Below are 25,933 nucleotides of genomic sequence, written 5' to 3' on the forward strand. Positions count from 1 at the left end.
TAAATTCATAATACTTATTCTAAATGCAGTCTTTACCCTCACCCCTGAAACAGTTGCTTAAGTTGGCAAAAGCTGAGATATTTAAGGATTCTCTTTACAACATATGTCCCTTTACAACAGATGAGGTGTTATGATTTCAAGGCAATCTGTTACAGCTAAGTTCCAAGACCCACCAGTGACCTTCTGTGTTGTTCATCAGCTTCATGTAATTCTAATTGTCTTCCAGAGACAGCAAATGAAAATGAAAAATCTTAGCAGAAAACTCTACTTGGGATTTCACACAAAATCATATAGTATGCACTTTAAGATTACCTAGTAGAAAAAAACGCAATAGCTTTTAGCCTGTTTGTTCAACCTTCATATCAAGAAAAAAGTTAGGTTTTCATGTTAATCTCCTTATCAATTCTGAGCCTGTAGCATTTGAGAGAACCAAGTATCTCTAAATCATTCAGGGTAACTGTGAATAGTTTATTCGTCAATCTGCAACCCATTCTTTTTCTCTCCTAGAAGAAAAACACACTTTCTCCATAGTGCGAGTAGGCATATCTGCTCATTGCTAGAAGAAAAAAAAACAACAAGGAAGCAGCCAAGTCATAATGTATAAGCCAGAAAAACAACATGGAGGGAAGAGGTTTTACATGTGTGTTTGCATAGTCCATGCTCCAATGTTCTTTATATTTTCTTTATTTCAGCTATTTACTGTGGCTTGTCTGCTCATATATTTGTATTTAAGTATCAATTAAAACAAAGAAGAAAAAAATAATTGACAGGCTGTTCTCAAGAAAGACTAGCCAAAATCAGGCAACATATGAAGTAAACTTCAACAGTCATTGTCCGGGCTGCAATCACAGAACATTTCAGTTATTCTTGAAATGCTAGAAAGCTGCAGACATGAATAGGAACTCTGTGTTGAAGGGGAAACTGGGATACAGGTCACAAATCCAAGTGGCAGTTGAGATCTGGAAGCAGACAAGTTTATTTAGTTTCTATCACAGTACATAAACTGCAGCTTTTCAAAAAATATTCTTTAGTCCAAAAAAGTAATTGTTTTGGTTTTTTTGATGCAGTACATATGAGCCCAGTATTTTGGTCTTCACAGAATTATGTAAAATAAGTGTTTGAAATTATTACCGGTTTTAAAACTTCACTTCACTTAGTCTGACACACATCAACATGTGTTACAGGCCAGACTGATGTTAATGAAGAAAGGCAGGTAAGCTATCCTTTTGCTATTTTACTCCAAAGATATCAATAACTCCAGTAGCAGTTAATCATGTGGTGCTATATACTAAACATTTTTTCCCTTTAAAACTTTTCTTTTTACTCTGCATAGGTAATGTGACTGTTTTCTCTTTTTATGCTCTCAAAGACCTAGATAAAGTGGAGACTGTAGAGTCCACAGAGTCACAAATGAGAAAAATATTTTTTGTAAAAAAAAAAATAAATAAAAAATAATTTTTATAGCTGTTGAAAATAGTAACCTATCAGTTGAAACCTTAGTCCTTTTGGGGAGTGTCTCAAGTGGAAACAATATTCAGTTTTGAGTTTGGTTCTACAATGTAACTGTACAAATTTTTGAAAATATTTTCAAGATCTTTCCTGTAGGCAGACAGATTCTTACTGGTTATATATGCTAAGTACCTCAAAGAGGCAAATTAGTCACAGATTACAATCACTGCATTGCCCCTAGTTACACCTTATGCTAATGCAACAGCATAGTAAATTTTCTTGGCAAGAATACACCCATATTTGAAAAGCTTTTTGGATAACCTCCCCCCCCCCCCCCAAATTACTGAAAGAAAATAACTGGCACTATCTGATTCACTGAGAAAAACAATTTCCTTTCCCTTTGTTTGTTGTTACTCCCCCTCTTCAGTTACTTTCTTTTTCCTCCTGTACATAGAGAACAATTGATTATTGCTCATCAAGTGTTTTAACTTAATTTGCCAACACTGCATAGCTCAGCTATGAATACCAAAGATGCCATCAATAATAGATAACAACCTATAATCACTAATGCAGAGGAAGCACAGAGCCATACACTTCCCATAGAATATTTGGATAGTTGCTAATTTAATATTTGGCAGAAAAGCCTAACAGTCCTGCAAGTTTATCACGTATCTGCAACTCCTGAAGAGTTCAGTGTCCATTTCATATTGACAGACTCAGACATAACCACGTTAAAGAACTAAAAGGCACCATTTGACATTGGAAGCTTGGCTCACCTGAAGAGAATAACCCTGATCACACTGGAAGGACACCACATCTCCAACCATGTATCTGTCTCCAATTTTGATCCCGTTGCTTGGAGTCTGTGGTTCAGGGCAAGAGTCCAAACCTATAGCTGTGAAAAATTGAGAAGTTTAGGCATTCTAAGGAGAACAAAATCTGGTTTTAGATTCACATAGAACTTCCGTGTACAGTGTACATAGGCACACCGTACATAGGCACACCGTATTGATATGTTTTAGGAAGCTCTTGCGTACCAGAAGTTTGTCTGTGGACAAGCAAGTGGCATATTATTTTGGAACAACTGTTATGTAAGGAGAAAAACTTTTCCTGAGAAAAGGAAAAGGAAAGAAATAGTCAGGGTAGCAACAAACACTTGCCAACGATCTGAAGTCTAAACTCAAAGTCTCCTCTAAATTTTCCACTGTCTCCTGGCTCAGACTCATTCATTTCCACCCCCAGACTCACTCCTAACTATAACCTACCTAATTCAAACTGGGAGCACCTGCACTTTCCTTTCCCAGTATCTGTTCCAGGGGATGCTGGCCAATACCACACCAAATACAAAACACAGTGCAAAGTGTAACTGCTCACCTGCATTCATTCCTTCACAGGCCTGACTCTACTCTTCCATTCATGTACATACATACACACACAGAGTAAATATTTATATCAAATTTTACCTAATCTGCTATTTTCAATAAAGTAGCTATACAGTTATAACACTAATAGTTCAAATTTCTAACTGCAACAGAAGCTAGTTTGCCAAAGGACCTTAAACTTTTTTTCGTGGTCATCAAAAAGAGAAATAAATAAATTCCTCTTCATTGTCTCTACCCAGGAAGATAAGAATATGTGTAACATTAAGTATAAGCAGCTTGGTTACTCTCTTTGCCTACTGAAAGAACTACACCCTAAGTAGTTGTGAAGCTAGAACCGTTAAGCAACTAAACATCACTACATAGGGTAATAGGGAAATGTAGTGGGATTCAATAATGGCCCTATTTCAATATATTACCAACTTCTGCCTGTTTAAAAACTTACTAATGTAACTGATCACTTCATGTAAGAATTTCATCAAGTAAAAATTATTTGAAGACTCTTACAATGGTGTATTTTTATACTACATGAAAGCTGAAAGCTAATGTAAATTCTAAAGAATTTATAAAGTACACACATTATTTTTTCTCTATAAGACATATTTTGTACACCAATAATAGTTGTCACTACCACAATTATACAATAACGCTGTATTGTAAAATGAAAAAAAAAAAAAAAAGTCAGGCATTTAGAAAGTAGATATTAAATTGATAATCTAGTTTGTCATTCCTGTTCTTAAAAATGTATTGCACACATGAAATTTTATATAAAATTATATTTTAAAAACCACACTGTTTGAACTAAAATCATTGGAATCTACATTTTATTCATACAAATAAAACTCAGGACCATGACAATATAAACTTCCTGCTATGAAACATAATTCAATCCTAAACTGGAAAAAAATCCTTAAAGCACTTGCAGTCCTTATTTTCCCTGCTGAGAACAGTACTGAAGGGAAAAAACATATTTTTTTACTGCACGTATCTGTTACTAGGAATCAGAAATAACTGATACAGATCCACAAACCAAGCAGCTGTACTCATTACTTTTGGTCACTGTTAACTTTGTGATTTTTATTATTTTTTTTAATTATTATTTTACATTTTCGTACTAAGGAACTTACACAATTTATCAACAAGATGTTTTCCATGATATTCAATTCTGGCTTGCATCACTTTGTGCAGAAAGGTATGTTGCTACTTTGAAAAAGTTAGTATTTATTTCAGGGCTTTCCACTGCACATTCACAGAAGAGGATGTAATGTTCCTCTGTATATGACAATAATACCTTTGTGTATATTGATAACATATTAACTGATCCCATAACGATCCCATATTTGCCATGTACAAAATGATGCAAGCAAGTATTTTGCAACCTATTTATACATAACAGATTATTTTAACTTTCAAATTCTTATTTTCTGTTCTCAAAATACATACTAATAGAACATCAAAGAATCTATTTTGAAAATGGCTGATGGGCTTAGATCTACTTTCTACATTTCAGAGTTCTAGACTGTGATCCAGCTCATGTACAAAGTACAAATGCAAAAAAAAAGCAGTACTTGGCTTACACAGATGAGTGTTTGTAATCTATTTTGAACAGTCAAAGAAAGAGTTAGTAGTTTTCAGTTTCCAATTACTGAACCAAAGCTGAAATGCAAAACCTAACTATGTGAATACTCAAGCCATGCAAAGTGAGATGAAATAATTTAAATGCCTTTCTTGGAGTAGGTATCTTAGCAGCTCAAACCAGATCACAAGTATTCATCCTATTGTGTTCTCACTTCAATTAATAAAATAATGTTTAGAAAAGTACAGTTTGAATGCCTACAATGTCTTTCAACAAACTGAAGCATAGAAGGGTTTGCTGCCTTCCCAGCTGAGGGCTATGTCATGGTTTAACAAGGCAGGCAGCTAACCACCACACAGCCATTTGCTCCCTCTCCATTGGGGCTGGGTGTGTGTGTGTGAAGGAGAAAGGCAGAGTGAAGGAGCAGGGGAAAATGTCCCCCCTTGTTTCCCCTCCAGATTGGCTCTCCAAGGAGAAAAGGTAAATAGTGTAATTATTTATAGTTTCCGAGAGATGGCTCCTGAAGTACAGAGATGACAGCAATGCTGAGTACGGATACCAAATTAGTCTCACTGCTAGAAATTTTATCATATCATAAGCCAGAGTTACACAGTACATCAAAATGATAACCTTAACCCGGTCCCAGAGGTGATAAACAGCATAACAGGGAACATATACAGATAACACAACTCTGAGAACAAGTTGCAGCAACTCTGAGAGCAAATAAATCAACATTGTGACCAGCAACTATTAAACTAATATAACAAATGCTTATAACAAATTTGCTTAAACATGCTCTGGTCAAATCTGTCATTATCTCAACCCTTCGTGCCCCACATTGAGTGCAAAAAAGGACTGTCATGGTTTAACATGGCAGGCAGCTAAGCACCATGCAGCCGCTCACTCACGCCCCACCATGGGATGGGGGAGAGAATCAGAAAAGAAGTAAAATTCATGGGTTAAGATAAAGACAGTTTAATAGGACAGAAAAGGAAGGGAAAATAATAATAATTATAATACTAGAATATACAATACAAGTGATGCAGAATGCAATTGCTCATCCCTGCTGACCAATGCCCAGCCAGTTCCCGAGAAGTGGCCCCTGGCAAACTTTTCCCCTAGTTTATATACTGAGCATGACATCATACGGTATGGAATATCCCTTTGGTCAGTTGGGGCCAGCTGTCCTGGCTGTGTCTCTTCACAAATTCTTGTGCCCCCAGCCTACTCGCTGACAGGATGGTATGAGGAGTTGAAGAGTCCTTGACCACTCCTTAGCAACAACTAAAACATCAGTGTGTTATCAACATTATTCTCATTCCAAATCCAAACCAGAGCACTATAGCAGCTAATAGGAAGAAAATTAATTCTATCCCAGATGAAACCAGGACAGGCTACTTCAGAACCTGTATCTCTGTAGTGTCATGATAGTTATTCAGGTGAAAATATAAATGTATTCATAAACTGCACTCTGTTCATCATTGACTCATTTGTGGTGCATGAATAGTTCCTTGAACTACATTATACTACTATCTCAGTATAATGTCTTAGATTTTTAAACTTTCACGACCAGTGGCAATAGAAAGAAAAGATTTTAACATAGGCATACATTGAAAACATACTTTCAGTATCTTCTAATTTTTAGATGAGATGAATTGTATACAAAGTAAAAGAAGCTATTTGATGCTGTCTCACCCTTCTCCAACAGCTCCTATGGCTCTAAATACAAAAACCTACCAATAAAATTTTGATATTGCACTCTGGGACTACACAAGACTTAAAGGAATAGCCCATTTTATTTTTAAAAGTTATTAATGTAATTTTATGGAAATGTTCTAATATTTATGTGAGACTTATACATTATACAATTTAAATGCATAGATTTCTAAGGATTTTATTTTTAGAATGAAAATTAGTGTGTCTTTTTTTTTACTAATTTTAAATAGATACTGAGTATTATGGAAATTATGATGAGACAATCTGAGAAACTCAACTAATCTCAAAGAATATTACCACTACTTACACAGAATAATCAATTACCTAATTAGCCAAACTTTAGATAGAGAAAATGAGGACTAAATTTATATTTGTAGTGCATAAAACATATAAACATTATATAAGTGTTTAACAAACCATTCTGTGGTGGTCTTTGTTGACATTCTTCAGTTGATGCAACATATTTTCAATGTAATATATTTTCATATTTAAGGTATCCATTAGAATACATAAACTGCATGTTATTAATATGATAAGAATTTAAGAATTCAACAAAGAAGTAAAAATATGCCAGAAAATAGATTATTGATAAGACCACTATTCAGTTTTGGAATGTAAATACTTTATTCCTTATCTCAAAGTATCATTTACTTGGTCTTAAAATGTTTCTTCAACAAATAAAGTTCCTTTTGTTTTATTTTTATATTAAAAAGTGCATTTGGATTTTGTAGCAGTTCAAAAGATGAGCCAGACTGGACAGTGTGAAAAAACTATTAATAAAGGATGAAAAGAGATATTGGAAATGAAACAGAATGAAACCTTCTTACAGAAAACTGTTGTTGAGATTAAAAAGTAGTCATTTTGGGAGGAAGGGTGAACTTCCCCTCAGACTTGTGTCTCCTAGAATACGTGAAATAGAATTGGAGGATGCACTACATATTGAAAAAAAATGTTTATGGCTAACTCACTTGAAAAATGCTTAATGTAAATATTTAACTCTGATGTGTTTTTCAATGAGAACCATGCACTGATACTTCAAAAACTAAGACTTTTAATTTAGCTGACTCCTCATGATGACCTCTTTCAGTGCAGGCTCCAGTGAAATGGAAAACACTGGAAACACTGACATTAAAATGTGGCCATTACTTTCTACTTACTAACTATCTCTAAAAACAATCACAACTTTTAGAGCAGGAAGTGTTGTCTGAAAGTCAGAGATGACCAGGACAACTGAGGAGCAAACTCTGTTCTGATCAAAGCATTTCTGGAGAAAGTTCAGTAGCAATACAGCAGTATTTTGAGTCCTGGAATCCTGACCAAAATTCCTGTTTCTCTGTTGCAGAAAACTGCAAGAGACAAAAATCCAGAATATACACAAGATACAGTTTCTGTTTTCTTCCTTCCTAGCAATGATGAAAGTATTGCCCCTTAGCTTAACATCCTGTATCAAACTCACAATTCAGCCCAATGCAGAATTTTCATTAGTCTCTTCTTGAAAAAAAACTAAGCTACAGATTAAAAAAAAAATTAAAAAAAAAAAAATCATAAAACTTTCCTCCAATCCACAGGTAAAAGAGACTACGTCTTTCTTAGCAAGTAGTGGGGAGTAATAGTCATGGATCTATGGACTGAAACAGCTGGTGCCTAGGACTCAATATCCACACTAAGCGCTAAACTAAAGGGTTTTATTATTATTATTAGTTTTAGCTAATCTGGTCCTATAGGCTGATTGTCCATTAGTGGCTGAAGGCATTAGCTGAGATGTTGAAGTACACCTATTTAGTTTTGCATGAAAAGAATCCAGATTGTGTGCTCTGAAACCATGCTTTAGTTACGTGTTGTGAGCCAGAGAGTGGTAAACAAACAGGGATGCCTAATGCTTTACATTTTTCCACATTATTCTACAAAATCATGTCATTATTTGCAATTTGCAGTACAGGAATTAAGTTACAATGTACCTCTATTTTAAACTTCAAGATACTCTTGAAAATATTTTCTATTTTGTTTTTCTTATTAAAAATGTGGAGATGGTGTATTCCACAGATTTTATGGAGATATTATGCTCACTTAATCCTATTTTGTACTTTGAATACCATAGATTTTACTTCAATAATTCCCACCCATGTAAAATAATTTATGTTTATTTTAGAGCATATCTTTGCAAAATATATCACATATCACAGAAAATCTTAATTCAGTAATCATCATAGTTTACTCTCCAACCACAATTCTTTACTTGCCACAAAATATTTGCCCTTACAGTTTACAATTGTTTCCAATAAAGATTACAGGTTTAGACATTGTTTTGCAATTTCCTTACTCCACCTCAAAGTCTGTATGATGTTTTAATCACATATTTCTACCACCTGCACATGAAAAATTAATTAATCATTAGTTTTGTAAAATAGCGTATTTCACTGAGCTACTGGTTAACTGGGTATCTACTGAGGGACATCGATATTATTTCCTGAATCACAAATTTTCAGCATATACTGTGGGTTTATACATTCACATCAAAAACATATTACATTTGTACACATTCAAACACACACCTTTGTATAAACCCATATACACATATATAGCTATTGTTCTTGGCATGGACCAATACTTTAAACGACGTACTGTGAATTCTTTCTTTAATTAGAGGTGAAAGTTGAATACTGGCAGTACCCTACACATTTCAGTTATTTGGACATAGGAATACAGAGACGCATTTTCACTTCCACTGGATTTTACTTTATTGTCATAACTTCCCACATTTTTTTCCTCTCTGAAGTTGTAAGGAGCCGAGAGACTATCTGCATTTCAAGGCAATGGCAGGATAACTCTAACCTATAATTAATGTTTAGTTATAGACAAGCGATCAGGCAGCAATTTTGCAAGGCCGTGTTCTCTGACTGGCTAATCAGACAACCAGACCATGGGATTTGCATACTGGAAAACTGACAAGAAATAACTGTGACACAATTATGCAGATCAGATACCAGAACCAATATGAGCAGAGGGAACTGCACAGCTGGGAAGAAAAAAAACGCAAAAACCAAAACAACCTGCAACAAAATATTAGTGATTGCCAGAATTCCTGTCAGTCAGCTAAGGCGGTCTCATTCAGACAGAAAGGACATTTGTAATTATAGCCTTTTCTGCTCGTGAGGTATGCAGCACTAATAAAAACATTTGAAATAATTCTGCTGTAATCGCACCAACCTGTGAGCATTCATCAGTTAGTTAAGAAGCACAGCTGCTATTTTCAGTTTATTCATTCTCTCATTTTCGCTGAGAGTGACTAGTTTTTGTCCCCTACACATATATATAAAATACACACTATATAGTACATATATTATTGTACTGGGTATAATTTGCAGATTTTGGCAGGGCCTGGTGGGGTGTGGGGCTGCAGGGGTGGCATCTTTGGAAGAGACCAGGGGCTGAGCCGGACACAGCCGGTTCAGCCGGATCCAGCCGGCTCCAAGACCCCCACTGCAGGGCACAGCAGCACCCACCAGAGGAGTCTGGGGAGCCTCTGTACCAACCAGATGTGCCCCTGTGAAGACATACTTAAGAAAAGGAACAAGAAGGCCAGAGGAAAAGGAGAGAGGAGACCTCACTGAAGGGGGACAGAGAGAAGAACATGACTGAGCAGAGGCTGCGGCCGAAGCAGTTGCCTGAGCAGGGCCTGGAGCCCGAGTGTCCACCCGAGCAGGCGCTGAGAGGTGGGACCCTAAGGGGACTGTAGGAACCACAGGGCACTGACCCGATCTGCTGCCCTGCCCTTGTCTCACCAAAGAGAGTGTAGTGTTTGGGGAGAACAAGACCAAAAAAGCACGTGTGTGGGGAGGTGTCCAAAGGGAAGCAGCGGAGTTTTTCCTAAGGGTTTTTTTGTTATTATTCTTCTTCAGTACTAGAATCAATAATTAACTGTTAATCGGCAAAGAAGTTAAACTGAAATTTCCTACATCAGTTTGCTGGTTTTGCATGCACCAATTATATAAATATGTTATAATTTGGGATTAGGATTGTCACATGAGCATGTCTGCATTTACTCCTAGCTGCTGTATGTTCAGAAAAGCTTTTCAGAGAGTGAAAACAAATTAAAGGTGCAAGCAAGTTAAACTAAATTTCCCAGTCCTTACAGTACAGGATTCAGGCCTGATCTTGCTCACTTGGAATTAAATTAGGATTTTACTCATGACTTTGAAGTAATGGTATGTAGCTCATTATGTGTCATAGGACTGAATATTCCTCTTTTATATAGTTTAGGAACACCTAATGACTGGAACCAGCAAGTGCTCTTAATTAATTGAACATTTCTGCATTACCTGTATACTCAAGATGAAATCCAGCAGCTGAAACACTGATATCAGACTGAAAATTTAGGTACAGATTATTTGACGTGCTGTTGAGAAGTGGAGGTATGGTTGTTCCTGAAAAGAGAAATCAAGATATTGTTGAAATAGATGTGTGTGTATGTATAAAAAGAAAGAAAGAGAAAAAGAGAAAGGCGGGAAGGGAGGCAAGAAGATGGGGGTGGGGGTGAGAGAGAGGTCACATAACCAATTCCACCATATTTTGTCATCATGGATGCTATCAAATATCTGTCCCTATAAAAGTTTTATTACATTTTCAGTGCACCACAATATCAGAGACCTCAACTGTAGCTACTCAGGGAAGCAAGGTCTAATATAAATTTATATTACATTCTTTTATCCACAACAGAAGAAATATTCACTAGGGTTTTCATAAAAGCAAGAGCAAATCCTGTAACTGGAATAATTTTAAATGTAACAGTCAAATATATCAAGCAGCTCTGAACATATTTGGTAGGGCTATTCTTAGAAATTTTATTATTTATTTGTGTTTCAGCACAAGACAAGATAACAACGTTATTGTCTGTGATCTCATTCCGTATACATGAATGAAGTAGAATAAAGGAAAACAAAACAAAACAAGAAAAAGTAAGGCAAACAGAACTGTCTTGTTTATCTAAAATAAGGATAAAGAATGCATCCTTTAGTCATGTACAATTTCAAGAGGCATCTCTTTTAGAGGTCTATATTTTTGGCCCCTGCTATAAGAGTGGGCAAAAAAAAGAGATTAATAGATATCTAGTTTGGGAGCCTCTGAATGTTATTTCATTTCTAACATTTTCAAATATTCAAGTTTATGAAAGTCTGCTAAGAGATGACTGACTAAAACAGAAGGAATACTACCTGTTGTTAATTATAGGAGAAAGACGCACACACACGCGCGCATGAAAGAGCTGTATGTTTACAATAGAGTTGAATCTGTGAAACACTTAGTGTAAAATCTTCTCAGTCACCTGAATAACTTCCAAGCCTTGGAGCATTGTTGTCAGCACCATCGTAAAAGTCGAGGGAATCCCAATTGTGTTCTGTGGCAAAACTTACCACCTGCACCTATGAAGAAAAATGTGAGGCAAAGAACATAAACTTCCTCCCCTCTGTACTGAAGCACAAAGATGACTGTAAATTGTAGCCTCTGTTGCTTTCAATCATGAAAAGTTGTGTCTTGCTCTCATTGCCAAAGAGAATGGAAAATGATCATTAAGTGAATACAATTGCATTGCAACATTTTTTTAATTTAATTGCCAATTCAGACTTTTAGATCCTGTGACCTTTAGTGAAAACCACATATTACCTCTAACTAGAGTCACACAACTGTAAAAATCATCTGGGTGTAGAGCAGTTAGTTACTTTATGATTCTGTCCAGTTTATCCAGGGCTAAAAACAGGCCCACAGTGATGCACACTGCTTCATCTATCTTGCCATGTTCAATTTTGCCTCCAGGTAAGAGCAACCTCCTGTGTTTGGTTATCTTCATCATTGACTCATCTCCTGAGGAGGAGCAGTCACTAGCATGCTACAAGGAAAAGGCAGAACGTTCACTTCATTCCTTCCAGAGGTGACAACATTTTTCCACTCGTAAGAAGATGCAAAGCAGTAAACAGATAGACTGCAAGAGGGAGGATATATCTGTTCTCATATAGTGAAAACACTCCCCATGAAGTAAAGAAATGCCAGGTTCCTTTTCCTGTTTTGGAGGGGAGAGATTCTGGCATTTTTTTTTTGTTTTAGTGAAATAACTGTTTAATGAAAAGCATTTAAAGAGTGACAGAAGCGCAGATGAAACCTCAACCACCCTCAAAAAGGGGTACCTTAGCCACTAAGTTAGATAATTCTGCTTCTTTTACTGTTCTTCTGCCTCAATTATTCTTCCTTTTATTTTTTTCCAAAATGGAATAGCTTTAACACAAGAAATAAGCACTGGTTCCAGTACAACTAGGTAATGAAGTTATTTTTCTAAGTGAAATATATGACTTGGACCTTCTTCTAGGTAAAAGGAAGGTTCAGTATGGCTACCTATTTCTTGGAAGGGGGCCTTAAACACTAATTTTTTGTAGGAATTGGTCAGATACTACAGCCAAAGGATGATTTTGGATTTTTTTTTTCTTTTTTTATTTTGAAGTGAAGCAATGGAGAGGCCCTGACTGTCAGCATGTTTAGATACTTGGAGAAAACCCACTGAAAAAAAATCAGACTTGGCTGTCTATTTTTTTGGTTCACAAGGGATTTGGGTGAAACTTATGGGTGTTGCCTCTGTCAGGAATATTTCTGTAGACATACAGAATCGAAGTGCAGGCACCTGGGAAACCTTCAGAACAATTTTCAAACTACCTAATGTTTTTTATGTGTTTTTGGGGCCGGATTGCTGCTGACTACAGTTTTTATATTCATCATAAAACACCTAATTTAAAACATATATTTTAGTGCAACTGATGCTAGTTGCCCTAACCTCCCCGTGTAGTCAATAAGTAGACAGACATACCTTCAGGCAGTGATTCAGAGCCAGAGATGTTTTGAATATACTATATCAGATGTTTTGAATTACCTACTTGAGGCACCTTTCTGCTCTAACTTTATAAGGAACTATGGTAGATTAATTTCCTGATAAAAGGTATTTAAGTTCGGTGCCTGAAGGCAGGCATTTGGTGTACACTTCATATTTACCTAAATTTACATTTAAATGTCTGCTTTTTGATTTGATATTAGACAGCTCAGCATTTACACCTGATCACACTGTTTCAACAAATTCAACAGAGTAATCATATATATCAATTGCTGTTTTACCTAAACAGTTTAAAATTCCATCTACACATTTCACAGAGGAATATGCACTGGTGTTATATTATTTTCATCTCCTTTAAAGCTGGGAAAGTGTCTTTGATACTTTGAGGAAATAAATATTGGTCAGGAAAAATGTCCAGATATTTTATGTATTTAGATAAACACAAAAGCATTAGCTGTCACAGTATCTTGAATATCTGCATTTGCAGGCATTCTCAGGTTGGACAAAATCAGTCACCCAAGTTTTCAAATGTTGCCTCAAGTAACTGATTTTCACAGTAACAATTACATTTTAATATATGTATATTCATGTTTTGTCTTTCCTATGAAGTGAAAAAAACAAAACCAAAACAATTCTGATGCCATTTTTTATGTCATTAGTAGATATAAAGCTAAGCTCAGTTGTGAAAAATTACACAGTAAAAATGGTATGACTTCTGATGTATACTCTGTCTTACTGATCCTGTATCAGCTGTATTCAGTTTACTATACCAGGGACTTTATCCTCCTCAGACCTAGCCCTGAAAATCAGACAGGATTCAAAGGATCAAGCATGAATATCACACTTCATGACTGTCCTGTTTCAGTGACAATATTAGACATTCTACATATCTAATTACAATCATACAGGTATGCCCATGAAACTGCCCTGTTGTCATTACACTGAAACAAATATAAATGAATAACTTATTCAATAACTGATAACAGAAAGGAAGGATGCTATTTGTAACTCTGAAAAAAACCTTGGGAGAACTAGAAAGAAAGCAAACAGTAAATACATCTTTTTTATTATGAGTCTGAAGCAGAAGAATATCATGCAGATTAAACACCTAACTTAAAATCAGAGTTAGTCATTTAATCACCTAATGCAGTCTGTGATGAGAGAAATACTTCCAAAAAGCAACAGTGACTGCCTAAGTCACGATGCCAATTAATGTCTCATTTAAATCCTCTGAACTATCCTCCTAGTGTTTAACTTACATTACTGACTGTATAAGAAATACACAGAACAAAGTATCCTTAGTCAACTGTTTAATAGCAGTGTTCCTCAAAATCAATCCCAAAATTGCTTTAGATTATTAAATACTATTGTTAATGGACATCGGTGGCTTTGAAAATTGAACTCATAAATGTTACCATGTACGGACTTAGGTTGTATTTGTGATGATTTCTGTGTTCTCCCATAAAGTTTTTACATTTTTCTTAAGTATTTTTAGTTATTTTAAAAAAAAAAAACCCTATATTTTTCTGAATAAAGTAGCAAAGTATAAACTTGTACTATTTTAGAAACTTTTCTTGACACAGTAGAATACCTTAAATGCTCTGTGATGTAATTTATTAAAAAGCTTTAATAAAGTGTCCGCAATGGTTCTCCTGGATTTTATTATTAAACCTTTACCTACAGAAACTGAGCTCTTTATTTATTCATTTTCTACAGTAGTTATATTTTGAACCAAAGGTAGACATAGAAAACTTGGCACCATGGTTTCTTGATACGCGTTTTGCTAGGAATTTATCAGATGATGTTTAAATGTCCTAATTTATTACACTCAACTGCCTTTCCAATAATCAGATTTCTGTCAGTTTCTTTAGTGAACTCTAAAGAGTGAGATATACATGACTTAGCTTAATTGATACTTTTCTGTTATGTGTTCCATCTATTTACATTAATAAAGCAGTAAGCGTATCAGAGCTGGCACGTAACCGCTGGTTGTCAGTTTCCCTTCCCTGCCAGTTATACTTTTAAAATTCACAGAAACTGTTTCTTCACAAACCTATAGAACTTGTGCTAGCAGATCCTGCTGCCAAATTCCCACTGAGAAATCTCGGTAGTGAGGTCACAGCATTGTGTGGAGGGAAAGAAAACAAAGATTCCAGAGTTGAGAATTGGCAACAGCAAGTGAACATCATGGTGCCTACCAGGAAAGTAAGTATTGATTTAATAACTTAAATCAGTTTTGAGATTTATTTTGAGGAACACTAATTTAAACAGCTCTTAATATAAATTTTAGTAAATGAGAATTTTGTCAATATTTTAAAGGACCAATTCCCATCTCATGTTGAAACATACTGAAGATTCTTTATAACACTATGAACTTCCATAACGATAGAGTAAATAACAGAGTTTCTAGGAAAACATATATAACTTGTCCACAGAAGCAACCCACTTAATTTCACTCTGTTAAAGGAGATTTATCCATTTGGGGAGATGAAAAAAAATCACAGGGAAGACTCTCTTTCCTCTGGCTTACAAGGAATCACTGACCTATTGAAACAACACATTTTAAATTATTGGTGCTTTTCTTCTAAGTAAAAAGTTACAAGTGTATCTTTTAAGATTTTTGTAAATCTTATAACATTTAACAACTCCATGAATAAAAAGATGTGCAATAAATTCCATTGTGAGAATCATTAGTGAGATAGATAGAAAAATGTATGAATAAATGATCTTTTCAGCTCTTACATAAGGAAAAACAGTTTTAAACTAGATGATGACAAGCAAATAGCAAGTATACTTACTTGAATCCCAGCTCCCTCTGGTACTGTGATCTTCCACACACAATTCAGATTGTTGTCATAAGGCTCAGGGTAACCAGGAGACAAAATAGTCCCTTTGCGCTTTGTTAAAATTCCACCACAGGGTACTGAAAGGAAATGCATAAGGCAAGAAAAGAAGTATGAAGCTTCAGAAGTGAGAAAAGTTATTATCAAAGCTTACACAATGCTCAGCATACCATGGCTGAAAACTTCTGTAAATTTATGCTACATTAAAAAATTTATATTTGCCTCAGGAAAATAAAATCGTGCATCTCAAAAACCTCCTTTTAAATGACCAAAAAAGAATAAAGGAAAATTTGAATTATGTCAGTTTTCTACCTTGGAGAATCATGCTCATATTCCCCTTATTTATTTGACCTTTAATGAAGTGAAATCCATTCCATTGTCTTCTAGTAATCTTACAAAAATGAAACATTATTTTAAAGGGTTAAGAATGAAGTTTGAACAGTTAGGTATTTTATCAGTATAAAAGATAAAAATATGTCATAAAAAAGATACATTCTTTATTAATGTTGCTACTTTGTTGTTGTCTAAATAATTAATAGCACCAGTCTCAACTCCTTGACTGTTCTCTTTGCTTCCATGAGTTATCCCATTATAATATATGGATCTACCACACTAGTAAAGAAATTGCTAAATGCTTGCGAGACTGCACTCATCATATCCAAGCCCATGGATTAATAAAAATGTTACACATGAAATAGAACAGAGGCATTCAGTACCACCAAGTTTCTCTTCTCAATGTTCAGCTTGAATGTATCTTGTCTAGATCATTAGATGCTCTAACAGGGACAAAGAATATTACTGCTTAATGAGATGGTTTATCAAAACCATTTGAAGCTAATATATCACTTCTAAGCAACACTGCTAAGTTCTGAATGGATTTCATTAGATACAAATACGAGGATTTAGAAAATAGGTAGGAGAATGCAACTTATCTTAATGAATACTGTACCTATGTTTTCTGTGACACGTAATTGATAGAATCTGTTGGGAACTACATGGATAAACTAAAGGTCAGTGTCACTTAAAGCGTTTAAATAATTACTCATAAAAGGATGAACAGACAGAACGATCGATGTCTACTATCTCCAAGGAAATATTCAAGCACTCGCTAGAGTTAAGGCAATTTAATATGGTCATGTCTACCACTTCAATTATTAAACTGATTTAGTTCAATGCAATTTTCACCTTATATATATTTTATCACATTTATCGGCACGGTGATTTTCACACATAAGGTGGCCTGTAACCTTTTCTCAGTTCAACTTGCCTAGAGATAGATAGCTTTCTCTTCCACAGACTAAATCATGTATTAAAATTTCAATAATACATTGTGATCAATGGCCAAAATAATTATTTCAATACTCTGTTGTTATATCTGAAAAACAAAGGGATTACATTTCAAGGGCCTAAATAGTACAATTACTGATTAAACTGTAATCACCAAGAACAAATGAAATATAGCCATATACTTGAGCTTCTTATTGATATATAGATTGTGGTTCTATTCCTATGCCTGAAACAGTCTAAATAAATATGATTTGTGTATAATAGCTGGTTAATAATATTTATTAATATTACCTCTATTGTACTGAGTCTTGATCTCTATGAAGATTTTCATATTTTGGAGAAAATCTTTTATTTTACTGAAAACAGCTCAGACTTTAACATGCACCTTCAGCTGATAAGCACAGAAGATTCAAAATCAACCTAATGAAAAAATGCCCTCTATCTTCCTTTCCTCCATTCATCTAAAACACTGCTTATGTACTTCTTAATGCTGCAGTCACTATCATAATGTGGTTTTTGCAATGGGTTAGGATCATTTTAATAAAATATCTGTTCTCTGCCAAGAAAAGTAATGTAACTAACTCATACATATATTTACTGTTTTGGTCGGGAATGGAGTTCTTCAGATGTCTTCATCCTCAAAATGAATAGGTTTCAATGTATTCAATTTGCACAAAATTAATGTATAATGCAGTCAGTACTGCAACAGATGTTACAGGTGGAAAAGTTTGATGGCATTGCAAAAACATCTGTGCAAATTATAACCAATTTTAATTCATTTATAAACAACTGATTTTTTTTCCATACAAAAAACAAAGCCAAACTCTAATGAAACTTAATATGTAAATGTGCTATATTTGCCCTCGACATAAGCCTATGAAAAAATGTACCATTAGAATTTTATCTCTTTACTGTGGGTATTTTCAACACAATCACCAGATTTCCAATTGGTGCAAATCAGCTTAATAAATGTCAATGGATGCACATTAATTTAAGAATTTCATTTTGAGAATTTAATCTTGTATGACTAGAACCAGACAAAGTATATTTTCTCATCTGAAAAATCACTGCTTTTTTCTGACAAGTAATGAAATACTAGTGCAACTATTTCTAAATCTGTAATATAATAGTGTTCTTTCTAATAGCTTGCAATAGCTTGTTAGAGATCTACAACATGAGAGCATCTTAGTTTTGCAAGCAGTTACGGCACAAACTGATATTTCTGAGTCTTGATTAAGGAACAGCCAGGGACTGTCACTGATGTTAATGTAAAAGAACCTAACATATAATTTATAACAGCAGAGTATGTTCATGAAAATCCTGAAATGTCACAGCAAGGTTAGAATAGGAAGGGGAATAAAATCTTTATCTTGAATGAAGAAGAAAGTGAATAAAAGTAAACAGGAATAAAATACTGTATAGATGACAAGGAACACATTCAGCTGGAGAGAGCAGTCTACACTTTAAGGCAGTAATTAGTTCTATTAAAAAGCCTTAGAACTCACCAACACACGTAGGGAGTGAATCATTCCACTGTGCCAATGCATTTGGTACTGTATCACATCTAATTGCTGTTGACCCATGGAGGATATAACCTGGATTGCACTCAAAAAGAACCAATGACCCAACTGCAAATTCATTTCCAATCCTTTTTCCAAATCTTGGTTCAGGCACAGAGCTACACTGTGTTGCACTTGTTCTTGGAACAGCTGCAAACATAGAAACAATTGTGGATTCTTAATTTTAGATTTGGTGGAGGAATACAGATTTTGAACCACAAATATTCAAAATGACTGCAAAAAATTCAGTTATTTGCTAGTTAAGAACATTCTTTTAATCCCCAAATTAATCTTTACAATATGGATTGCATACCTTTGATGTCTGAGTTACTATTTAGAAGAGCATAGCACTGATATCCTTGCCAAGTTTAAAAGCAATGCATAAAATCCACACTGAAACCTTTTTAAAATGGCACTGAAAAGAAATACCGCTATGAAATATTCAGCTAATACATGGTTTCAAAGTAACCTTTCTGTGTCAGATAGATATTTACATTTATTTCTGTGGATTTCTAAATGTGTGTTCTGACTCTCAGATCAGGATTTAATTTTAATGAAAGAATGAATTGCAGTTGCAAGTATTGATGTATAACCATTTCTGTGTTTGACCCATAAAAAGGCAAATAATATAAACCAAGAGAAGTATCTCAATAACAGCAAGATCACTGATTCACCCACAGGTAATAACACTTAGAGTTATTCATATTTAAATTGAGAGATAAACCAGTTTGAGCAGCAAGATGGATCTAACATTAGTCAACCAGATTAACAAATAGAAACAGCTGCTTTGTATAACTGTCTTCTTACATTCGGAATATCTCTTATTCTTCTTAAATATTTGATTTAAGCTTTAAAATACAGATAAAGAATGGTCCCAAATTTTTTACATTGTTAACAGGCTATTACTTCCCTCTACATTCTCAGTCTGTTCCTCTCTGATGATTTACAGTTTGTGACAAAAAGAATAAATGTACAGATTTTTCCAGGTTGTCTCACCTTGATAAACAAAATGAAATCCTTTAGCTGTTATTGGTCCAACTGAAGTAAATCTAACAGTGATCTGGTTACCTGAGCTCAATGGAAGGGATTCACCTACTCAAACAAAGCAAATACAAAGCTATCATAACCACATTTTACTAAAGAAGCATTCAAAATACATCTTTGCAGCTAAAAATAACCTTCTGAAAACCCTGTTCTGCTTCAGTAAACTTTGCAAGATATATATGATTTCAATATTTTATGTTGGCAGTATTATGTTGTTCTAGAAAAGGGGGACTAAAACTCATCTCAGTTATTAGGAATATTTGTTGTATTTTTCCTTTAGCAAAAAAACCCCCAAACCCCATACCTCTTTTAGTTGAGTCAATGCACACAGTATCTATACAATTTTACTTTGCTACAAATATATGCTGCTTTCCCTTTAAAATATGTAATACTCATTTCAGATTGCTCACTAGATAAAAGTCAAAGGCACAGAGTAAGAAGCCCAAATCACTCACTATAATAGCTAAATATCAAAAGAAAAAAATCTAAAAAAAAATAAAAAAAATTAATTTTACTTCATTTTATTCATTAATGCAAAGAGTTTTGAGTGATTAGGCTTTTAGTTCAAAATCCTAATTTCATATATTTGCCTGAATTGAATCTAAGAAAATACGACTATCATATTTTTCTTCTTTTTTTCTGACTACACTATCTTTCTAGGTTTGTAAAAAGTAAATAACAGTTTAATGACAGTTCTATTAAAGAATACCTGAATGAGATCCTGAGAGAGAGGATAACAAAGATGACTGCAGAGTTGGGCCATCATATACTTCAACTACATCATGGAGTGATGTCTGGAAAAATACAAACTGGCCAAAAACCACTGACCAAACAGGAAGGAGAAAAAGCAAGAAGCACCAATGGCCAAAAAAAGGGGGGTTAGAATGTGAAAGGAAAAAAACAAACAAAAAAAAGGAGAGGAAAAAAAACCACGTTAGTATATTGGTTAAAAAATAATTAAATAAAAAATTATATTTATTGATTGATTTCTCTGATCACTTAAATAGCTGTCCTGGTGCTTAAAGTTAGTTATTTTTCATACCATTACAGCAGCAAATGAATAAAAAAGTAATTCTATATATATAAAAGAGAAAATGAAGGTACACAAACCATACATATACTCATTAAAAGATTCTACTACTGAGGGAACAGAACCATTTTTCTGTAGCTGAATATACTTTCAAATTCTCTGTTCTCCCCCACCCAATACACATCTACATTCTCAGTGCAATGTCGTCCTTTATAATTCCAGGTATATTGCTATATACTGTGTTTTATGAATTAATTTAGTTGATAAGTCTCTGTAAGTTTTACTTACCTTGGAATGTTTCATTTTTCTTAAGAACATTAACATTCAGTGCATCTTTACCTTTGTGAAACAAATGAGTAACTGATTCAAAGCAACAAACACTTTCCAGAATACATATATTGAGTCACAAAAATTAATTTTTTTTTAAAGTCATGCTGGTAGAACAACTCAACTCAAGAATGTTGGTTTTGCATTTAAGTTCAAATATCTATGCAGCACATTCACATCACAGATGTTTGCATTTTCAATATAAGTAAACAGTGCACAGAAAAAATAATTGTTTGGATTAATTCTGGCCGTAGTACCTACAAAATATTTACATCCTAATTTTAACACCATTACTAGCAACGGAGGGGAAAATGGCTTAAGGACCATAAAGGTAAGAAAGTGGAAGTAGTCAAATGTAGGTACGGGATGTATTGGCTTTGTGTGGCAAGGTTTTGGCAGCGGCGGGGGGGGGGGGGGGGTTGAGGGGTGGCTTCTGTAAGAAGCTGCTGGAAGCTTCCCCTGTGTTCAAGAGAAAGAGTGAGCCCACACCAGCCGGCTCTAAGACAGACCCGCCGCCAGCCAAAGCTGAGCCAATCAGTGATAGTGGTAACGCCTCTGTGATAACATTTTTAAGGAAAAAAAAGTTGTGGGACAGACACAGAAATGGCAGCCAGAGAGAGGAGTGAGAACATGTAAGAGAAACAACCCTGCAGACCCCCAGGTCAGTGAAGAAGGAAGAGGAGGAGATGCTCCAGGCGCTGGAGCAGAGATTCCCCTGCAGCCCGTGGTGAAGACCCTGGTGAGGCAGGCTGTCCCCCTGCAGTCCAGGGAGGTCCACGGTGGAGCAGATCTCCACCTGCAGCCCGGGGAGGACCCCACACCGGAGCAGGTGGATGCCTGAAGGAGACTGTGACCCTGTGGTAAGCTGGTGCTGGAGCAGGTTCCTGGCAGGAGCTGTGGATCTGTGGAGAGAGGAGCCCACGGAGCAGGTTTTCTGGCAGGACTTGTGACCCTGTGGGGGACCCATGCTGGAGCAGTGTGCCCCTGAAGGACTGCACGCCATGGAAAGGACCCACACTGGAGCCGTTCGTGAAGAACTGCAGCCTGTGGGAAGGACCCATGTTGGAGAAGTTCGTGGAGGACTGTCTCCCGTGGGAGGGACCCCACGCTGGAACAGGGGAAGAGTGATGAGTCCTGCCCCTGAGGAGGATGAAGCGGCAGAAATAACGTGTGATGAACTGACCGTAAACCCCATCCCCCTGTGCCCCTTGGGGGGAGGGGGGGGGGATAGGTAGAGGATCCGGGAGTGAAATTGTGCCTGGGAAGAAGGGAGGGGTGGAGGGAAGGTGTTCTGAGATTTGGTCTTATTTCTCATTACCCTACTCTGGTTGATTGGTAATAAATTGAGTTAATTTTCCCCAAGCTGAGTCTGTTTTGCCCGTGATGGTAATTGGTGAGTGATCTCTCCTGTCCTTATCTCAACCCACAAGCCCTTTGTTACATTTTCTCTCCCCTGTCCAGCTGAGAGGGGGGGGGTGTGTGACAGAATGGCTTTGGTGGGCACCTGGTGTTCAGTCAGGGTCAACCCACCACGCTGGAACACCTATAAAGAGAAACTGAACCAGTTCTGGTTCATTATCCAGGTTAGACTTTTGGGGATAAATATTCCAATGTGTTGCTTCTGAATTATATTTGTTTTCCATATGTTTTATAGTATCTTTATCTGGTATCCTTTGTTATAAAGGATGAAGGTAGGCACCTACAACTGCTGTCATTTATACACCCTTAAAGCTTTAAAAACAGTATATTAAAAATGTGACTTCTTCAAATGCCTTTTTTTTTTTTTTTTTTTTTTTTTTTACTGGTTTAAAAAAAAGGCAGTTCCACATTACCAACTCAGGACCTTATCATACCCTCTTTTCAAAAAGAAAACAAGTCAAATTTATAAAAAAAAACCCCAAAACAAAAACAAACAAAACCCCCTCTTTTTGAAGGGAAAGGCTGGATGTGACATTTATAAGAACTTCAACCAAAATAATTTTAAAACTGCCTGTGAGACATTTCCAAAGATTTTTATCATTTTTTAGGAGGAACCATAGGTGAGATGCCAAATTATCGCCATCGTTTTCCTCCAATCTTCAGAAAATTAAACACTGATTTTTCTACTATCTCTGTTTATTTTTAAAATAATGTTTAGCTGCATTCAAGTCTTCTCTTTGGTGTTTCTAAAGATAACTAACAAACTTAATCCAGCTAATCGTTTCTATCACATTTGCACTTTTATCAAATCTTATTTTCATAGTCAATGATTTTCCTTTTGCCATTGAGCCAAGTTAAGTTCCCTGTGACTTCCACTGCTCTTTCCCATTCTGAATTAAGTTGCAAACTATGTATGGAAAATTCAAGCAAGCGCTAAGGCATAACTTAACAAGCACACATAACTATTATCAAGAGCTGTATCTTGGGAAAACTGTAAAAATAGAATTGGTAAGCTATATTTGTGTTGTAATGGGTTATTATACAATATTTACACCGTAATTATACCTTATAGTGAGCCAAATTCTAAGGCCTGTTTCTACATTTTGTAAGTATTTAAGATTGTTGTTGCCTCCAGCTTTCTCTTAAGCACTTTCCTGTCTAAGAGTATAACACTGAAGAAAGGGAACAAATATGTGACTTAAAATTGGTCATTTTGTAAAGAAAAAGCTCCACATATCATTTATGGTAACTTTTTTCACTCTTTCCTGTGTATTTCTTAATAAAACACAGGGAAAATCTGAGAAGGTATACGAAAGCCATCATTGCCTTGAAATCAAATATATTATGAAGAGATTAGTACAGTTGAGACATTACAAAGCACTGACAAATAGGACCTACTGGCAGAAAGTGGTTAATATGAAACAGCAACAAGCTCAAGTAAGGGTCTTTGAGTCCCACGGTTTTATGATCAATTTAAGTGAATCAAGCTGCTTCCTCAAGTCAGGCAGGAGTATGGTGCAGCCAGTAGTGGAGATAGAATATAGAACCTCTTCCTTCCTCTTTCTGTGCCGGGATACTTATTTTCTATTAAATCAGCTGTGAAATATTGTAATACATCAGTGACTGATACCTGGCCAGCTGAGATTATGTCACAAGAAGGGAAATTCTGATTATTAGAAAAATAACAGTTCATTATTATTGTCTTTTTTGGGGGTCATTGTTGCCTACCCCATTTGGCATGTGTTTATTCTGTTCATTTTCTAGTGTTTGAAAATAGTTTTCTTAAAAACAAACCACAACAAGCATAATTTGAAGACAATGCCAAAAACATGTTTCAAAATTAACAAGAACTGATAAAATATAAATGTGAGTATCCAGTATAATCTGCCTTTCAGAAACTCACTAGAAATTATTATCCAGTGTAAATAAAGATCAAAACACTGTAACTGAAGAATTTGCAGGGTGATTTTTTTTTTTTTTAATTGATGGATGAGTAAGTATTCTCTAAAGAACGACTCTCCATCAATTTTCTGTCCCCTGTCAACTACCATGAAAGACTGAAAGTCACCTGTCCAAAATTGATGTCTAAAGTTGGGCTGCAAATTATTCCTGATTTTATGTTCACCTTGGCCTTCACTGCTTTGTACTAATGTTATTTAAAAATAAAATATTCTTTTCTCTGTATTTTGTGGCTTAACAATTTGCTTAGATATTTAGGTGCCTTTTATTTTACAAGATCAACAATTCTAGGGCATCCAAAGAAGTTTTCTCTTGGAATTTTCATAGTTACAATGTTAGTTTATGTATTTCCTCAAAAATAAACGAAATACATTTCTGTGCTGTTTATACTTTTCCATTTGTGTGATTTTCTTTTTTTCCTGTCAAAATTCCAGGCAAACTGTAGTATTAATACTGTCAATAATTTAGGAAATTGAGGGAATCCATTAATTGAAAATACATCAGCACAAACAAGCTCCCTTTTAACCAGGAAAGAGCTAGACAAGAGAAATTTCCATGCCTCTAAATATCTAGATGTTTCTATGGCCTTCATCACTATAACATCTGGATATTTTAATGAGTTTGGAAACCATCTAACAACAGATGGAATTGGCACAAAATAGTTGACTGGTTAAAAATTTAATCAAAGAAATTTCAGTTTAATTTTTAAAGTGAGAAAAAAACATGTACAGAGTTTGCTTCTGTCTTTTAATTGGCCAGTTTAAAAAAATAAGAAAAAAATACTGGTATATTTTAAATAGCATTAGATTAATGAACAATATTCTCAGTATAATTCCTATCACAAAATCAGAGAATAGCTGAGACTAGAAGCCTTTAGAGATCATCTGGTCCAATCCTCTCACTCAGAGAATTGTCATTTAGAGCAGATTGCTCAGGCCCATGTCCAGTCAGGTTTTGAGTATCTCCAGGGATGTAGACTCCACAACCTCTCTGAGCAACCTGTTCCAGTGTCCCATCTCCCTTACAGTAATAATTTTTCTCTTGTTTAAAGGAAATTTCCTGTGTTTCAGTTTGTGCCCATTTCCCCTTAGTCTGCCACTGGGCACCACTGAGAAGTCTGACTCTGCCTCCTTTACTTCCTAGGTCTTATACACCTTGATGAGATCCCCCTGCGCTTTCTCTTCTCCAGGTTGAACAGTCCCAGCTGCCTCAGCCTCTCCTTACATGTCTGATGCTCCAGCCCCCTAATCATCTGTGTCATCCTTCGCTGGACTCACTCCAGCATGGCCATGTCTCTCCTGTATCAGGGAAACCAGCACTGGATGCGCCACCCCAAATGCATCTCACCAGTGCTGAATAGAGGGGAAGGATCACATCCCTCGAGCTGCTGGCAATGCTTTGCTGAATGCATCCCAGGAGGCTGGTGGTATTCTTTGCCACAAGGGCACCGTGCTGGCTCATATTAAACTTGGCATCC

The 25,933-nt window shown here is 35.6% G+C and overlaps 1 protein-coding gene across 3 annotated transcripts in view; it reads right to left on the bottom strand.

Moving 5' to 3' along the window:
- CSMD3 (CUB and Sushi multiple domains 3) overlaps positions 1–25,933 on the bottom strand; it is a 767,893-nt gene that overhangs the window by 127,119 nt on the left and 614,841 nt on the right. For 2 of the 3 annotated variants that reach the window (XM_049824463.1, XM_049824457.1), the window contains 7 exons: positions 20,431–20,544; positions 19,674–19,769; positions 18,624–18,827; positions 15,787–15,911; positions 11,441–11,537; positions 10,440–10,544; positions 2,226–2,344 (listed from right to left, as the gene is read on the bottom strand). In XM_049824463.1, coding sequence (XP_049680420.1) covers positions 2,226–2,344; positions 10,440–10,544; positions 11,441–11,537; positions 15,787–15,911; positions 18,624–18,827; positions 19,674–19,769; positions 20,431–20,544 — 860 coding nt within the window. The remainder of the gene's footprint in view (positions 1–2,225; positions 2,345–10,439; positions 10,545–11,440; positions 11,538–15,786; positions 15,912–18,623; positions 18,828–19,673; positions 19,770–20,430; positions 20,545–25,933) is intronic. The other variant, XM_049824473.1, reaches the window with a different exon arrangement.

The sequence above is a fragment of the Accipiter gentilis genome, chromosome 2 (genome assembly GCF_929443795.1).
Source record: "Accipiter gentilis chromosome 2, bAccGen1.1, whole genome shotgun sequence".
Lineage (NCBI taxonomy): Eukaryota > Metazoa > Chordata > Aves > Accipitriformes > Accipitridae > Astur > Astur gentilis.